Source organism: Musa acuminata, chromosome BXJ2-1 (assembly GCF_036884655.1).
Source record: "Musa acuminata AAA Group cultivar baxijiao chromosome BXJ2-1, Cavendish_Baxijiao_AAA, whole genome shotgun sequence".
Lineage (NCBI taxonomy): Eukaryota > Viridiplantae > Streptophyta > Magnoliopsida > Zingiberales > Musaceae > Musa > Musa acuminata.
In genome coordinates this window covers 37,824,194-37,842,695 of record NC_088338.1, presented here as the reverse complement: position 1 = coordinate 37,842,695, position 18,502 = coordinate 37,824,194, and the positions used below count along the sequence as shown (strand labels likewise).

The 18,502-nt window shown below is 40.5% G+C and overlaps 2 protein-coding genes across 2 annotated transcripts; both read left to right on the top strand.

The window, feature by feature from the left end:
• Positions 1-787: 787 nt before the first annotated feature.
• LOC135599169 (indole-3-pyruvate monooxygenase YUCCA1-like) lies at positions 788-6,454 on the top strand. The gene is made up of 5 exons (XM_065093981.1): positions 788-1,428; positions 1,538-1,786; positions 1,905-2,027; positions 2,266-2,422; positions 6,366-6,454. The coding sequence occupies exons 1-5, from the start codon at positions 799-801 to the stop codon at positions 6,452-6,454; spliced, it is 1,248 nt and encodes a 415-aa protein (XP_064950053.1). The 5' UTR covers positions 788-798.
• LOC135599167 (transcriptional corepressor LEUNIG-like) lies at positions 6,420-18,291 on the top strand. The gene is made up of 18 exons (XM_065093980.1): positions 6,420-6,553; positions 6,926-7,023; positions 7,116-7,225; positions 9,322-9,699; positions 9,798-9,883; positions 10,158-10,245; positions 10,314-10,389; positions 10,703-10,752; positions 12,523-12,837; positions 12,969-13,148; positions 13,786-14,028; positions 14,118-14,235; positions 14,371-14,480; positions 14,599-14,748; positions 16,627-16,782; positions 16,919-17,035; positions 17,369-17,575; positions 17,935-18,291. The coding sequence occupies exons 1-18, from the start codon at positions 6,522-6,524 to the stop codon at positions 18,076-18,078; spliced, it is 2,658 nt and encodes an 885-aa protein (XP_064950052.1). The 5' UTR covers positions 6,420-6,521; the 3' UTR covers positions 18,079-18,291.
• Positions 18,292-18,502: the final 211 nt, after the last annotated feature.

The window sequence follows — 18,502 nt, the reverse complement described above, 5'->3', positions numbered from 1 at the left end:
GTTCCAGAAGCAGTGGCACTGAAACCATGTCGCCGATAGGTCAAGCTCGTCACCGAAAACTCCTCTCCTCAACACAGCCTCGGTGACTGCAACCCGGCGTGAGCACCACTGGAGTTACTAATGATTAATTTGCTGGGCGACGTGAAAACACTGGCACGAAGGACGTGCCGTGTGCTGAACCCCTTGGCCGGGGATTTGACCGTGAACGAACGTGACAGGCAACGGTAGCCCAAATCCAAATCCAAATCCAAATCCAATCTCCTCTTGCAGCCAGCCGATCTGCAACAGGACCCGTCGACTAGCTAGCTAATGAATGATGCAATCGCTGCTCGATGATTCTTCCCTGCATCATGTACTCATCATCAACCTTACGGTCGCGTTGCCTTCTTCTCTCTCGCTCTAGACATTATGAGGAAGAGTGGAGCCTCGCGTTCGACGCCCTCCGATTAGTTTCACCTGCGTAATCCCAATTAGATCCTCCACCCTCTCCGCCTCTCGGCAGAGAATAACCATTTAGGGAGAGAGAAAGAACCAAATCCTTTGCCTCAGTTCTCACGCATCTCCACATTTCACACTCGTCGTTGTCTTCTTCTCCGTTCTGCAAGCAGAAACCTCCCCCATTAAACCCCCCGCGCGAACACCCCAAGTTCCAAAACATCCGCTCTCTCTCTTCATCCTCTTTCTCCCTCGCTCGTTCACAGAGCGATAGAACAACCTGAGCATAACACAGCCATAACGCAGGAAGAACACAAAGAAGCAGGAGGGAAAACAGGGTAGAACAGAGGGCACATTGGTTCCATGGGGGAAGCCGAGGTTGATTCGAGCCCATCTACATGGCTGCCTGGCCCCCTCATTGTCGGCGCCGGCCCCTCCGGCCTCGCCGTCGCGGCCTGCCTTGCCGACGTCGGAATCCCCTCCACCGTCCTCGAGAAGTCGAGTTGCGTTGCCTCGCTCTGGCAGCACCGCACCTACGACCGCCTGCGCCTCCACCTCCCGAAGCAGTTCTGCGAGCTCCCTCTGATGGGCTTCCCCGACGGGTTCCCCAAGTACCCGTCGAAGCATCAGTTCATATCCTACCTGGAATCCTACGCCACCGCATTCGGCATCCGGCCGCGGTTCGGGACCGAGGTCCTGGACGCGGCGTTCGACCGGGGAATCGGGGCTTGGAGAGTCCGGACTCGCGGCGGCGAGGATTTCGTGAGCCGGTGGTTGGTGGTGGCGACGGGCGAGAACGCGGAGCCGGCGGTGCCGGAGTTCCCGGGGATGGAGCGGTTCGGCGGGCGCGTCGTCCATACGTGTGCCTACAGGTCTGGTGCTGACTTCACGGGGGAGAAGGTGTTGGTGGTCGGCTGTGGGAATTCCGGCATGGAGGTAAGCTTGGACCTCTTCCGCAATGACGCGAGGCCTCACATGGTGGTCAGGAACACAGTAAGCTTCCCCTTCTGCTGACTATCCTCCCTCGCATTGTATAATAAGCCCAATCTTTCTTCTCCACCGTCTGTAATGCTCCGTCCCGATCGGTTCTGCTGGTGTTCAGGTGCATGTGTTGCCGCGAGAGATGTTAGGGTGGTCGACGTTCGTAGTAACCATGGCGCTCCTCAGGTGGCTGCCGCTGAGGCTGGTGGATCAGTTCCTGTGCGCCATGGCGCATCTCATGTTCGGCGACACCGACCGGCTCGGCCTCCGGAGGCCCAAACTGGGGCCCATGGAGCTCAAGAACCTCGCCGGCAAGACTCCGGTCCTCGACGTCGGCGCCCTCGCCCTAATCCGATCAGGAAACATCAAGGTGACGACCTTCCCACACGCCGCATGCCCTGCATTTGATACATCCTCTTCGTTACATCTCATTATTATTGTTATGCTAAATGTTCTATTTCTCTTCCGTTGCTTTCACGGGTACGAAGGTGATGCGAGGGGTGAAGGAGATAACCAGAGGAGGAGCAAAGTTGGTCGATGGAATGGAAGAGCAGTTCGACGCTATTATTCTGGCGACGGGTTACAGGAGCAACGTGTCTTCCTGGCTCATGGTAATATATATATATATATAAATGCTTCACATGCATGCCTTGTCTCTTTCCCCCTTCTTCCTCGCAGGAGCAGTCGACCGTGGTGTGGAACCATGGATTCTGGTTCATTAATATGTTGTGGAGATGGTAGTCTGTACCATGCAACATATATAACGGGGACGAAAGTAAATGGTTCTCTTCTAGCGATCATACATCGTGGTGATTGATTGATGCGCAAACGCTGTTGTAACAATGGCAGGACGACGGTGGTCTGTTCACGAAGGAAGGCATGGCGAAAGACCCGTTCCCTGGAGGTTGGAAAGGGGAGAAGGGACTCTACTGCGTGGGCTTCACCAGGCGCGGCCTCCTCGGAGCCTCCCATGACGCTCTCAACATCGCCAGGGACATCCTTCTCCGGCGGAACAACCCCTCCTTCCACCATTTGGCCAAGCAATGATGGGAGGCCGCCTGCTCCATCTTCTTCCTGTGGTGGATGAGCTGACGACCGAGACCTCGTGCTCTCCGTCTCTGTACATAAACCCAATTTTGCATGCATGCAACACATATATATCTCCGGGATGTGGAAACGGGCAAAGTCTTCTCCTTCGCACGAAAGCATTGCTTCTCGGAGAATGCTAAAACAAGAGAAGTTGGAGGGGGCGTTCGATCCTTCCGTGGCCTGAAATCGTTAGGAGGAACTCCGTCGGAGGTTGTCTGCGCTCGCACAGTGATGTGGACCTTTTCTGCTTTGGCTTCTGCCGCGGCATTCATAGCTGCGAGCTGGAGAAGAAGGCAGACTTATCAGGGGAATAAATGACACCATGGGAAACCTTGTGATCCTCTGGTGCTCCCTTCAATGACTCTCCACATTGAAGAAGATGCGGCAGAAGAAGAGGTCACGCTTTGTTGGGTGAAGTGCGTCGCCAGTCTCTTACGTTAAACCTCTCTGACAGTGAATTAATGGAAGCAGAAACACTAAAGAAGGGGCACTTCATTTCTAACCAGTGTTTTGAGTCCCCCAACCACACCACACCACACCACTACTTGGGATCTATTTTGTTAGTGTAAACAACTTTATGCTATGGTCTCGGGGTCGATGCGGCTTGGTTGGGGGTCCGAATGATTAGGATCTTGTACGGCGTCCCTCGAGATTGCCCCGGTGGTCCGATCGGGACGTTGCGTCGGGAGGAAAGCTTTACCGCAGCGTCGGGAAGAAACGACCCCGTCCTGGTACCTGCACATAGGTCGGGTCGGAGGCTCGACCCGATCCCTCCGACGATCAAGTTAGTTGATGTCGAGGGGTTTCAGATGAACAAGTGCTCCCCCCCCTTTCACTCGTTTGGAACTCGGGGGTACTTATAGGTCAGTTTAATGTTACCTGATGTGTCTGTCCGTGGGAGCAGGATCGTACCTCTGATGGCGTTTGACATAGCCATTGATGTTGCGTGGAGAATCGAACTGCCACAGGGCATGGGCGAGCCTCGGTCGTTGTTCTCCTTTGCCTCGGCCAAACATGTTGAGTCAGACAACGACTTCGTCGTTGTCTGAGAGCGGGTGACATCAGCGCACATTGCGTCGACATTATTGTTCTTTTTAGGACAGAGTGTCATCCGAGCATGACTGACGTCGCGGCGCGTCATGTCGTCATTATTATCTTCTCATATCTCTTATGAGCATTTTCTCACCATGACTCCCATCGTTTGCCCAAGATCTTGTGTGCTGACTTGAATGTCCTTGTCATCGCTAGACCTGTACTGATGATGATGCATGTCATCGATGATGTCGTCGATGGAGGTCATCAGCTCGACGGGACGGCAGCGGCTATAATGATGAGTAATTGCTTGAGGAGATGGATGTACACCTGAGTGGCGATCGCCGGTGGCTTCACTGTATGGAACACCCTCAGAATACAAAGGTCAACTCCAATAAAGTCTCCTCGGTACTCCCCGCCCGGTCTCTATCTGAATAATTTAGACAATGATGGGGCGCTACCTATGGCTGCACTGCCACCACCCACTGCATGCTTGGCTTGTACGTATCAGAGTGAATGCACTGCGTCAGCCATGCGTAGCAATTAATCCTCCCCACTCCGAATAGGCGTGAAAAATGGGGAAAAATCCGCAAAGATCATCATCGATCGACAGCACGAGATTTGAGACACCCCACGCTGCCACCACGTACTGCTTTGCTGCATGCGTCGTGTCCGCAACTAAGTGTACGTGCCGTGGGTGAGGGGATCTATCTATGGGCCCCACTTGAATAGCTTTGGCGTGTCACTTCGTTCGATCACGATTAAATCCGATCGATTCCGTATCGGATCTATCTATGGATGGATGTTTGTTCGTCTTCGTTGTCGCCCTGAAATTAAATCCGGGTCGGATCGATCACTTCTAATGATCCGATAAGTCTTCCCTAAACGACGCGGTGAGGTAGAAATGCATACTCTTCCTTGATATGGGCCGCGGACCATAAAATGGGGGGCCTCATTTGGAACGGATCAGGATATAGTTATTAGGATATGTGTTATTAGAACTAGAAAATTAGGATATATTTATTTATATGTTGTTTTTTTGTTTTCTAATTTAAACTTCAAGAGTGAAATATCATTTCACCTGATTAAAAAAATATATATAATGATTTCGTCAAAATTTATCATATACACTATCAACCTAGGATAAATGAGCCAAAGATATGTTGGGTCCGACCCATAGGTGGGCTTGGATCGGACGATCTAGACATTGAACCCAAATCTGATTTATTAAAATAAAATGAAGACTTGGAGATGTGCATTAGAGTGAAGCATGTGAATGGTGAAAACAAAAAGTGTAGAATAAGAAGGGAGAGAAGAAGAGAAAGAAAGTTAAAGTTTTGAGTTTTTTTTATATGATCAAACGATAAAACTTTATCGATTTTGGTCCAAATTTTGTGTGAAGAATCATTGTAATAAACTCTATAATTTTAACGATTTCGATATACATTTTGTCCTCTCTGAGATACTTTTTTGCTATACCTACTTAGTGAAATCTAATGTTTTTTTTCATGAAATTCATATATGGTGATGATGATATGTTATTGTTCAGCCAATATTTATGTTTTTGATGTTATTATGATCATCTAGTTATTCTAAAGAAGATTTATTATAAACTTATTATCATTATTGGTGATACTGAAAGTTTGAAGTGGATTCTGTGGTTCTTTTTGCATTGGATTTTTTACGTAAAAATTCAATGTGTAAATGATTCATTGTTCTACTATTTATACTGTCTGGTTAATATTTATTTTTGATAATAAATTTATATTTTGATGAGAAACTCATTTTGATACATAAAAAGGGAAAAGAATTATTTCACTATAATAATTTTTTTTAATAAAATATTAGGATTAGTATTTTATGTACCATATATTTCCTATCGAAGAGACTTGTGAGTTATTATTGTTAGAATGAAAAAGTTTCAAAAAGATGCATTTTATTCAGTGTCCGGAATACATCATCACAAATGTCTTATATTCACTTCTTAAAGCTTGAGATCTTCTTTAATAATTTTATATCTAAAAAACTTATTATGGTGATTTATTAGACTCGTAATCTTGTAATATATATATATATATATATATATATATATATAGTAGTCCCCAATATAAAAATGGATCTAATTATACCTTTTTTTTTGGGAGGAATAATAATAAAACGAAAAAAAATAAAATTATAAGAATTACTTGTCAATTGACTTTGTCTCCCAAACGACTATAATTCGGACAGTCAATTACCCATTCGTCAAAGTCAAAATTGAATCAATCCATAACATATTGCCATATGAAATCCATTTATAATGAGACCCATCTAAAATCTCTCTCTCTCTCTCTCTCTTTGGTATTTTCATGAAATAATCAATGATCCATGACACAGCAAAAAAAGTAATGACGGAATAATCGATGATGATTTGTATCATCTTTTGTGCCAAACCACCATTAAAGTTGCTTCAAGGATAAGATCAAGCTGACCTGTTACTATGTGGCCACTCCATCTACACACTTGGCAACCTAACGTGTCTCAACCTTGTCCAAATGGTAGTGGTTGGAGGAATACGAATCATATTCTGGTCAATCTCTTGCAACTCACTTCATTTATTCTTCCACCCTATACTATATATATATATATATACACATAGATTACTTCTCTTCATGATCTCTGTGTTTCCAATCATACCAAAGGAGAGGTAAAGCTGCCTTGCCATGAAAATTGAATTTTATTTATGTTATATATTTATTTATTTTTCTTTAAACTCTTTCCCCCCTTTTCTCTTTTATTTATATAGATTTCCTTTGGTTATTACTTCTGTTATCTCTAGGGTTTGGGTGGGTGGAAGGAGAGAGAGAGAGAGAGGAGGTTTGCTGATTTGATGGGATCCCGTTCGAGGCGCGAGGAGAGAAGGGTGGAGACTGCGTGACATCTCGGTGCCGGTGGATCGCGCAAGCCTCGAGCGCCGGGAAAAGGGCGTACTCGGTGCTGGAATCATGTCGCAGACCAATTGGGAGGCCGATAAGATGTGAGTTACTGTTTCTTTTGCTCGAATTTTGACGAGTTTTTTGGGCTTTGTGGACGATAGACTCGCTTGATTGACCTCGCTTAGGTTGTTTTTGTTTGTTTTTTTTTGGGGGGGGGGGGCATTTTAGCAGCTGGATGTGTTTATGTTCTCCCTTGATTCCCTTCCGGAAAGGAACTCGGTTTTCTATGGATCTTTTGGCTTCGTTACCTGACGCAATCGGTTTTGTGCTCTTTCCATGTGTTTCACGGTGAACCATATTTCTTTGTTCTTCGTGTTCTCTGCGCACCTTTGCTTCTTCTTCCTTCCTTTGCGGATGCAAAGATCGGAGGTTTTGCTGATATTGAAGCCGCTTATTAATGACCTGGAAACCAGGTTGGATGTGTACATTTATGACTATTTGATGAAGAGAGGCCTGCAGGCCGCTGCAAAGGCCTTTCAAGCTGAAGCCAAGGTGTCATCCGATCCAGTGGGTAGGTTTCAGAGAATCTAATGGAACTTGTCGTGTTTATGCTTTCCAGTTCTTCCATCCATAAATTGAGCACTGGTTTTACCCTTCTTTCAGCTATTGATGCCCCTGGTGGTTTTCTGTTTGAATGGTGGTCTGTGTTCTGGGATATATTTATTGCAAGGACAAACGAAAAACACTCTGATGCTGCTGCTTCGTACATAGAGGTAAGATTCTTTGTTCTTGCTTCCCATTATGCGGTCTTGAAGATCCGTGAAGCTTTGACCAAAGAATATTTCATTTACATGGTATTTCTCTGTTTACGATGATTTTATTGTCTTTAGTGCAAACTTAGGAGCTTGTTAGGATTCTGGGATGTCTTATTTTGTTGGTAATTTTAGCAAATGAAAACCCTCTTTTTATGGGTTAAAATCCATTTTAGCCCCTATTATTTTGGTCATAGACCACTTAAGTTCTTATGATTTATTCTTGTTTAAAATAATCTTTATATTTTAAAAAATATAGTATATAACCCTGTCTCGTCAAGTCTGAGTTAACAGACGTTAGAGTCTACTTACGTACTATGCCGATTCACAATAAACCATTAATATAATGATATATGTAATTTAAGTTAAAAAAAAGTGTTAAGATTTATTTTAGCCTTTACGGTTTTGGTCATGGATTACTTAAGCCCTTATGGTTTACTTGTGTCTAAAATAACTCATATATTTTAAGAAACGTAGCATATAAGCTCATCTTGTCAAGGTTGAGTTAACAGACGTTATAATCTACTTACGTGACATACTGACTCACAATAAACTATTTATATAATGACACGTGTAATCTAAATTTAAAAAAGGGTTAAAGTCTATCTTATCGAGGAAGAGGAAGTGGCGAAGATCGTAGCGACGGATGAAGGCGGAGAGGCAGAGGTAGGAGGGGCTGGAGGCGAAGGTGAGGGAGAGCTGGACCAGGAGACCTATGTGCATAGTGTTGTAGGCACGGTGGGTGGGGGCGCAGGAGAGGATAAAGTGGGAGGCGGTGGTGATGAAGACGCTTGGAGGAGGAAGAGGGATCAAGAGACCACTATATGCATAGTGTCGGACTAATCGCCGCACATCCACCTAAGGTAGGACTGGAAGCTCCTGAGCTTGTCGTCAACACGGGAGAGGCTGCATGCATACGATGCCCTGCTAGGCAGCAGCAGTTTGGTGCTGCTGCTGGTGGTCGCTTCCACGACGACGTCTCCTCCCGCCATTGATGGTGGTCTTAGTTTTTATTTTAAACTTAAGTTACATGTATCATTATATTAATGGTTTATTATGAGTCAGCATGCCATACAAGCAGATTCTAATATCTGTTAATTTAGACTTGACAGGAGGGGTTTATATGTTATGTTTTCGAAAATATATGGGTTGTTTTAGATACGAATAAACCATAAGGGCTTAAGTTGTTTATGGCCAAAACCACAGGGGTTAAAATGGACTTTAATCCTTTTTTAGACTTAAATTATACGTGTTATTATATTAATGGTTTATTACGAGTTAGCATGTCACGAAAGCAGGCTCTAAAATCTGTTAACTCTGACTTGACGGGAGGGGTTTAGATGCTACGTTTCTAAAAATGTAGGGGTTATTTTAGATACGAGGAAACCATAAGGACTTAAGTGTTCCATGACCAAAATTACAGGGACTAAAATGGACCTTAAGTCTTTCTTTATTATGGTCAAAAGGACTGATATATCCTTTCTAATTAAGAATGGTTTACTTTGCAAGCTCATGATATAGTTTTCTCTACTACTGTCACACTATCAAAAAAGCTTTAGGCACTTGATTTTGAGATGATGAAGGGTGTATAAGAAGGATATTCACAGCTGCTGCCGGTGTTAAGTATTGTATTTGTTTGCCCCTAGTTCATTTTCATAAGTGTTTTTGCGGTTCAGTCCCAACAATTAGGTTGTATTATGAAGCCTGACCCAAATTTAAATGCAATATGTCAACATCAATAACAATAATTATTTATACACAACAAAGCAGTAAGAATAAGGGTGGCCCTTGGCACGAGGCTCCCGCCAATGCATGCGAGGTCCAGGGTTTGGACAACAACACAGTAATAAATTCCAATATGACAAATTAGTTTAGAAAAAAAATTCACACTTAATTTTCAAATAAGAAGTGACATGACGAAAATGCAACAGCATATGACTGCCACCATCTTCTGGAATCCAACATATATAGACATATGAATAAAGTATTGATTCTTTGAATGGATTGCCCATGCTCTTTCTTTTTTTCTAAGCATCCATATTGGTTTTTGATGCTAGACTCAGCATTTAAAAGCAAGGGAGCAGCAACAGCAACAACTGTCTCCACAGCAGCAGCAGCAGCAGCAGCAGCAACAACAACAACAACAACAACAACAACAACAACAACAACAACAACAACAACAACAACATATTCAAATTCAACAACTTTTGTTACACAGACAGGCACAACAACAGCAGCAACATCAGCAACAACAACAACAGCCACAACGAAGAGAGGGATCTCAGCTTTTGAATGGCAGTGCCAGTGGGCTTGTTGGTACAGATACTTTGATGCGCCAGAATTCTGGAACTGCTAATGTCTTAGCAACAAAAATGTATGAAGAACGGCTGAAGTTGCCACTTCAAAGGGATTCTCCAGATGATCAATCAATTAAGGTACTAATCCAGACTAAAAGTTATCTCCTCTGAGATGGCTGTCTTCCCTGGTATGTATAGGATTGATTTTATTGATCATTTGTTATTTCTTTTTGCAGAGGTATGGTGACAATGTGGGTCAGGTCATGGACCCAAACCATGCTCCCATGCTGAAGTCAGCTCCAAATCCTGGACAACCTTTAGGGTACGCTCACTTTGCATAGTTAAAATGACCATCTGCCCAGCATGCATTAAACTTTTTCTGCTTTAGTTGGATAATGTAAATGCCATATGAGCGCAGACATGGGCACCAAAAGCCCATGTGGATTGTTATGATATACCTACTGCTAATCATGCTGTTCAGTACCTATGCATTCATAAACCCTATCTACTGGCGAATCTTCTTGCTGGCACTTGATCTTAGATATAAAGCATTGTAAATAGATTTTGAGATTTGTCATGGAATACTTCCAATTCAGGCATGTTTTGCATGGTTCGGCTGGTGGTCTATCAGGGCCTCTGCAGCTGGTTCAGGCTAGGAATCAACAGCTTCCTGGGTCATCGCAGGTTGTTTTTTTATTAAAACAATTTTGTTTCACAATTTATTACTGATTTTGTAATTGTAATATGGACAGGACATAAAGAGTGAGATTAATCCACCTTTAAGCCCCAGAGCTTCAGGTCCTGATGGATCATTAATTGGAATTCCAGGTAGTATTTCCCAAAATCAAATTACTTAAGTGTTCTTTTTAATATTATGCTTTTTGTTTTCTTTTTGCTGTCTCTATCTTTCATCTCTAGATCCTTTACTTGCGCGCCCTTCTGTATTAATATGCCGCTTGAGCCACAGCACTTCTAGCGTTAAAATGGAGGGTCCATGATGTTTGGTGTGTGGAAGCCAATGTTCGATTTGTTGAGTTTCATTAAGTGGCAGTTTTATTGCACAATGTCCAAACATCATTTACATTAAACAGTGTTTACAGCTGTAGGGCTTATGCACTCACTGTTTGTGTTCTGTTAGCAGGTGCCAATCAGGCTGGAAACAATCTGACTCTGAAAGGCTGGCCCCTGACTGTAAGTTTGCTTTTGTGAATAGGAAGATCCTAATTCTTGTTGATTTAGTTTTTATTTGTTTCTTGTAAATAAGATACGCATTTCCTTGATAACTGCAATATGTGCTTTACTTATTCTCGTGTGTGTTTTTATGTCAGTGAGCACTTGGCCTTCTTCATTAAACTTGTTTAATTTGAAAGATCTTTGCATTTCTCATTCCTCCTTGATGAATGGAATAGCTTGGTTAAATAACTTATTTAACAAAATTATGAGATTCAAAAATACACTTGATGAATAGAGAAAAAGTTTTTTAGTATCAATTTACAAGAGTAATGGTGACATTCAAAACTGTTCTAATTATAGAAGAGTTAAAATCAGAAGTCATGCTATAAAACTTTGGGAAAGTTATCGAAAGTAGGATAATGCTTGAAACAAATATATTTGAAAATCGATGTTGTTTTATGCTGAAAGATAAACCGTAGAAGCTATTTATTTACTAAGACAGTTAATGAAAAATTATAGAGAGAAAGAAAGATTTGCATATGGTTTTTATAGACTTGGAGAAAATCTATGATAGAGTTCCTAGAGATATATTATGGTGGGTTTTAGAAAAGAAAGATGTATCAATTAATTATATTGATGATATTAAGGATATGTATGATAATGTAGCTAATAGTATTAGAACTATAAGAAGTATGTCTGGTGAGTTCCCTATTAGAATAGGATTACATCAAGGATCCGTTTTAAGTCTATACTTTTTTATGTTAATAATGGATGAACTTACTCGTTATTTACAAGATAGACCTTCCTAGTGTATTTTATTTGCTAATGATATTGTCTTAGTTGATGAGAGCCTGAGTGGAATTAATTATAAACTTGAATTTTAGAGTCAATCCTTAGAAACTAAAAGCTTTAGATTAAGCAGAACTAAACTGAATATTTGAGATGTAATTTTAGTAATACTAAGAATAGATGAGAATCTAGTTAACTTGGATAGATTAGAATTTCTTTTAAGTAAAAGTTCTAGGTATCTTAGATCAATTATTCAACAAGATGGAGAGATTGATGAAGATATTATTCATAGAGTAGAAATAGGATGGTTAAAATGGCGATAGGCGTTAGGAATTTTGTGTGATTATTAGATACTTTTGAGATTAAAAGAAAATTTTGATAAGACTATTATGAGACCAGTAGTGTACTATGGTTTCGAGTGTTGGTAGCTAAAAAGTATCATATACAATAAGGTTGTGTTGCGAAATGAGAATATTGAGATGGATGTGTGGAGTTACTACGAATGATAGGAAAAAAAATATTCGTATTCGTCAACAATTACGTATTGCTTCAATAGAGGATAAAATGAAAGAGAATTATTTAAAATGATATGAGTATATGTTTAGGAGAGCTATGGATGTAGTAGTTAGAAGAGGTAAAATAATTAATATTAATAGTAACAGAAGAGGTAGAGGAAGACCTAAAACAACCTTAATAGAAACTATAAATGAAGATTTAAATACTCTATACTTAAATAAATATATATAACTTTTTGCAGATCTCAATGATAGCAAAAGATCCAAGTAATTGACCCCAGATAGTTGGGTCTTACAGTTTTATTGCTTTTATTGTCATTGAATACATTGCGGCATGAACATATCTACTTGTTGTCAATGTTACGTTGGATTAAGCATTCAGCTTAGCTTAATGTTCTTATTAGGCATCTTGAGTAGGGCTTTGGGTAGTAATTTTGAAATGCAAAATATGTCAACTGTTATTTATTTTGTTTTCAACCTATAGGATCTAGATCAACTTCGTACGGGGTTTTTGCAACAGCAAAGAACACTTATGCAGTCACCTCAGTCGGTTCATCAACTTCAGTTTCTGAGTCCCCATCAACAGCAGCTACTGCTTCAGGCACAGCAAAATCTGAGTTCCCCATCAGCTGCTGATATTGATAACAGAAGGCTACGGATGCTTTTGAACAACAAGAACATGCTCTTGGGAAAGGATGGCCAGTCAAATGCTCTTAATGATGTCATTCCAAATGCGGGATCTCCCATGCAAACATCAAACCCTGTGATGTCTCGCACTGATTCAGATTTGTTAATTAAGGTCTGCTTTTTTTTTTTCCTTTAAATTTTGGGATGATTTTAGTTGTTCATCACTTCACTGTGTAACTTATGCATGAATAGAAATAATAACTTCAGCTGTATAAACTTTGTTTCTCTTTGTATTTGCAACAGAAAGTAGCTCAGTTACAACCACAACAACAAAGCAGTAACAGTCAGCAACAGCAGCTTCAACAACATTCTCTTTCAAGTCAACAATCACAAAACTCAAATCACCTTAATCAAGAAAAACTTGGCACAGCCAATATGATGGTTGATGGAAGCATGTCAAATTCATTTAGAGGGACTGATCAGGTATATCTTTTACCTTACCTTGGTATTAACATAAAAATTATTTTCTTTTGTTGTCAGTGTTCTATTTTTGCATTAGCTAAAGGTTCTGAAGATTTTTACATATGTAAGAAATCTGATCAGATTGTGACACTACAAGATAACATGTTAAAAATGTCTGAAGAGATTGTCACTTTGAGATTTTGATGTGTTCAGTGAGAGATTTCACTTGATTAGTTGATTTCTGTTGGCACTTCTCACTTGGTTGTGATAATCTTTGTCTTGTCTTTATTTCACTAATGAGTTGAGCATAGGGATTATCTTCAGTTTGTTGGCCATTCTCGTGGTGCCAACAATTTCTTGGGAAGTGCATGCACACAAAACCTTTTAAGCCATGCTGCAGTGGCCTTTATTGCTTGGCAAGTGCCAACAATCTCGTGGTACCAACAACTTCTCATGTCAGTGGTATCCTTGTAAAAATAGAAGGCCATGCTACAGTGGTCGAATGTGGTATACTAGTAGGTTAATACATTTTGGTTTCAAACTTATTATGTCATGAGACTGTTGCTCTAGACGAGTCACAAATTTTCATATACATTTCAGTCTTTAAATGTTGATGTTTTTCCCTAACTTTTAGCAACTAGTTTTTAACGGACTGTAGACCTCAAACAATCAAAGTGGCCGGAAGCGGAAGCAGCCTGTGTCATCCTCAGGTCCTGCCAATAGCACAGGAACAGCAAATACTGCTGGACCTTCTCCAAGCTCTGCACCCTCAACGCCATCCACTCATACGCCAGGAGATATGATTTCAATGACACAACTGCAACATAATGGTGGGTCATCTAAGCCTATGATTATGTTTGGTGATGCGACGGGTGCTTTGACATCTTCAGCCAACCAATTGGTAATTGTTCAGGAACATATTTGTTGCTAATTAATCAATTTTGCACAGATTGATTTTAACATTAGGATGTAAAAGTTGTTGACTTGCAGGCTGACATGGATCGCTTTGTGGAGGATGCATCTTTAGATGACAACGTAGAGTCATTTCTATCTCATGATGATACTGATCCAAGAGATGTGGTTGGTCATTCTATAGTTGCTACAAAAGGTGCTATATATTTCTTCTTTTTTTTTGCCTAGTTTTTACTGCCTTGTGTTTCTTACATCTGGATAGTTAGGATAAGAAAATGTTGTGTCCCTGGTCAGTTTGCTCTCTGTCTGATGTCAGCAATTGCTCTATCAGGATTCCCATTTACCGAGATCAAATCAGCCAGAGCTAGTACAAATAAAGTTGTTTGTTGTCACTTTTCCTCGGATGGAAAACTCCTTGCAACCGGAGGCCATGATAAAAAGGTCAAAAGCAATTGATGGCCCACCAACCATTTCTTATTAATTATGAGTCAACTCTTTCCCATCTTGGTAGCAAAATACTTTAAGAAGCTATTTAAGTTATTTGAATCCCATCCTGCAGGCTGTTTTGTGGCATGCTGATACCTTAAAAAGTGAATCTACATTGGAGGAACACACACTGCTGATTACTGATGTTCGGTTTAGTCCTAGCATGCCACGCCTAGCTACATCCTCATTTGACAAGACTGTCAGAGTATGGGATGCTGATAATGTTAGTATCAAGTGTTTCACTTTTTCGTGCTTTAATGCAACACTTTCATCTAAAAACATCTCTTTTGTCATTTGGATGGCATTATTGGCATGTTGGGAATATTTTAAGATGTTTGTTTATGTACATCCATCTCTTCTTACAAACACTGTTATATTATCTCATCACTTCTTGTGGGAAAACTTTTGTGCTGATTATTCGAGATCTTACAAGATGTATAATGAGAAAATCTGAGTTGCCTGTAATAACTTGGACTCAAAGAGTATTTGGTTGATGTTTCTAGATGACTCTGTAAAAGTTATTAGGCTAGTGGGTTCTGATTAGATTGGGACAATATACGCAAATAGCTGAATATATGAAAGACTGTGCCATAAAAATTAGTAGGTTTCTGCCAAGCTTTCAATTTGATGTTTATACTTGTACTAAATCTAGTGACTGCAAAAATAATGGAAGGTTTATTTTCTGATGATAGTAGGTCACCGATGTTATCCATATAGTGTTAACAAAAGTCAAAGGCAACCACAATGCTGTAGTAAATATTATTGACACTTGTATGCTTTTATTCATATATAAAGGTCGTCTGTGATTGGTATCTCTCAGATGGACATTCATACTGTTTTCTTGTAGTACAACTGTTGGATGCAATTTCAGACATGACCACTAGAACTATTTTTTTCTTGATTTATTAAATAGGAGATGTTCCGCAGATGGTCTGTACTGACTCGGAGGAAGCATATTATTTACCATCTTGGAATGGATTTAGCAAATCATGTGAGTGCTTAAGTATGATGGACCAGCGTGCACACATGGATTGCCATGCTAACTCATGCCAACTATACTGTAGCCAGCTGAGTGGGCATCAGTATCGTTTCATGCCATGACAAGTATGTCCGGCACACCCTTGGCAATGTGCCGGTGGACAAGGGGCCAATTCCATACTGTGCTAGACTGGTAAATACTGGTCTGGTTAAAGTTCTACCACACATCTACTTAAAGGCCATATTGTTGGGTGCACATGCAGATGTTTGAGATTATAAAGATATGCTTATTCTGGAGAAGGGTCAATGCCAAAGGCATTATTGGAAAGACAATTGAGTTTTTGCTAAACTACAAAATATATCTCTTGTCAGAGTTTGTACAAAAACAAGTGATCAGGAAGATGTAGCATGATACTTGTTTTTGGATGGTATATTCAGGCATATATGGTTGAATGCTTGACAAGATTATGGATACGACCTCGTTGTATTTCATAGGAAATTCTGTGGAACTAGGACAAAACATGCTATACCTATATTTAATAAAATGTAGGGAACCTTGGGGTGGATGCCATAGATTTATTTGATAATTATGAAAGAATTGTGATCCATGTACATTTTTCTTTGAATGAAGTAGGAAAATCTGTCAAATTTATTTGATAATTATGAAAGAAAAAGTACTACATTAATTCGTCACTTCATTCATCCAGTAGCATATTATTAGCAGATCAGAGAAATTTCTCCACAATTGACTTTCATTGTCCATTTAACTAGTCTACATGGCAATTCCCTGAACACAGATGGCAAGTAGTAGGAAATTTTTCCGTCCACAGTTTTGGTCATCACAATCTTCATTCTCATGGACCATGAACAGTGTCACAACTTCTTTTTGTAAAAACCAATCAACACTCATGCTCATCCATGGTCTTATGAATGTGTCAGCATTCTTGACTGTACAAGTCTGAAGCAATCTGGCTGTGAGAAACTTCTGAAAGGCAAAAATGTTGTGATTCTTCAATTACCATGGACAATGTGAATATTTTATTTTTCTTGTCATGTTGCTGATTTTAATCTTTTGTTGAGTTATTTCTAATGAGTTGTTTGGCTACATGATGTCAATGTACAGCCAGGCTATTCCCTCCGTACTTTCACTGGCCATTCTGCATCAGTCATGTCCCTTGACTTTCACCCAAGTAAAGAGGATCTCATTTGTTCCTGTGATAGTGATGGGGAAATGCGTTACTGGAGTATAAACAATGGTAATTGTGCCAGAGTTTTTCCGGTATGAAACAGTGGTCTCTTTTTTTTGCCTTCAATTGTTTCTGTCAAATGCAACTCCTGAAGAGTTTTGTGGACAACATGGTGCAAAGATTCTTCTGCTGGCTAGCTAATTTTTTTTTTTTTCATTGTGCATGCAGGGTGGAACAACTCAAATGAGGTTTCAACCTCGTCACGGTAGGTATCTTGCTGCGGCCGCTGAGAACACCATAGGCATACTAGATGTTGAGACACAAGCTCGCAGGCATTTGCTACAGGTTGGTTGTCTTATCTGGAACATTAGGTATGCAATGGAAGCAGTACATCATGTTCTTTTATTAATATGTTACGTGAATCACAAGATGATTTCACAAGTGAGGATTATTAAATTGAGAATCAAGCATGCATTTTCCTGAGTAATAACTTATGGTTCTCCAGATTGTCAAATTTTCATTTCCTACCATCCATAATTTCTTGATCATTTGGTACTGCTGTTAATATATTTATCTGATCAGCTAAGAATGGATCAGTAGCCTTACTTTGATTTTTAATGCCTTTGCTGTGAGGTCTAAACAGCATTCTAGTTTGTTGACATCACTGTTCAACTACAGGGACATACAAAACATGTTATTTCGATCTGCTGGAACTCGTCGGGTGATCGTCTGGCTTCTGTTAGCGAAGACTCAGTCCGAATATGGTCACTTGGTTTGGGAAGCGACGGCGAATGCATAAAGGAGTTGAATTGTAGTGGAACTAAGTTTCACTCGTGTGTTTTTCACCCCAGCTATCCATCATTGCTTGTGATTGGTTGCTACCAGGCGAGTTCAATGCTTAAATTACTCGCACCACTAACATTTAGCCATACATCTATCATGTGTGTTATAGATTGTAGGTGAAGTAGCCCTCTGATTCAATTTGCACCATTCTTAGTATCCATCACTAATTATTATACTATTTGTGCATTATTTATCTTTCTTGTTACCAAGAATTTGTATATATGTAATTTTAATAAATGTTGGCGGCATGGGCATGAGATCACACTTGAAACTGTAGGAACACAATTACTCAAATAAGACTTGAGTGATATTTACTGAGAGGTTCAGTCTCTTGTAGATAGTTTGTTGTTCTGTATTGTAATTGATCAAATGACTACTAACTGAAGTCATCAATTCTGCAGTCGCTGGAACTCTGGGACATGAATGAGAACAAAACCATGCCCTCTTCTGCGCATGAAGGTTTAATTGCAGCATTGGCAGCATCCAATGTAACTGGAGTAATAGCATCTGTGAGTCACGATAAGTGTGTCAAGCTTTGGAAGTAGCCTCTTTGCAGAAACAAGAAGCTAGCTGCTGGTAATTTGCTGTAAAAGCTATGATGTCCTGTATACCATGTAGTTAGAGAAGGATAGTGTTTTGTGGTATGAGACCTCATGTTATATTATCATCTAACTTACGGAACACCTGGTACTAGGTTAAATAGATATTGTACTAACCATGTGTTGTATTTTAGTCATGTATTGCTGTTTCGTCTCCTATGCTTCGACTAATTGCGGCTCGATCGAGTTGCCCTCGTCTATATTGTGGTATAAAACAATGGGTAAATTCTTCTCTTTTCTGGCCTTCTGATCTTTGTGTGTCAGCCCATTTCATTCTCTATGTTGCCATGCTCTCTTTGTAACTTGCGTGAGAAGCAATGGACGATGAATTGTATGTGCCAATTGTCATTTAGCTAATAATCTCATGGAT

What these genes read in the sequence shown, in the direction of transcription:
- LOC135599169 (XM_065093981.1), top strand. Translation starts at nt 799, where the DNA reads ATGGGGGAAGCCGAGGTTGATTCGAGCCCATCTACATGGCTGCCTGGC. An exon ending in ACATGGTGGTCAGGAACACA is followed by an intron (nt 1,429 to 1,537) that starts GTAAGCTTCCCC and finishes GCTGGTGTTCAG; the next exon opens with GTGCATGTGTTGCCGCGAGA. An exon ending in CGCCAGGGACATCCTTCTCC is followed by an intron (nt 2,423 to 6,365) that starts GGCGGAACAACC and finishes AGGGTTTGGGTG; the next exon opens with GGTGGAAGGAGAGAGAGAGA.
- LOC135599167 (XM_065093980.1), top strand. Translation starts at nt 6,522, where the DNA reads ATGTCGCAGACCAATTGGGAGGCCGATAAGAT. An exon ending in AATTGGGAGGCCGATAAGAT is followed by an intron (nt 6,554 to 6,925) that starts GTGAGTTACTGT and finishes CCTGGAAACCAG; the next exon opens with GTTGGATGTGTACATTTATG. An exon ending in ATTGTGCCAGAGTTTTTCCG is followed by an intron (nt 16,783 to 16,918) that starts GTATGAAACAGT and finishes TTGTGCATGCAG; the next exon opens with GGTGGAACAACTCAAATGAG.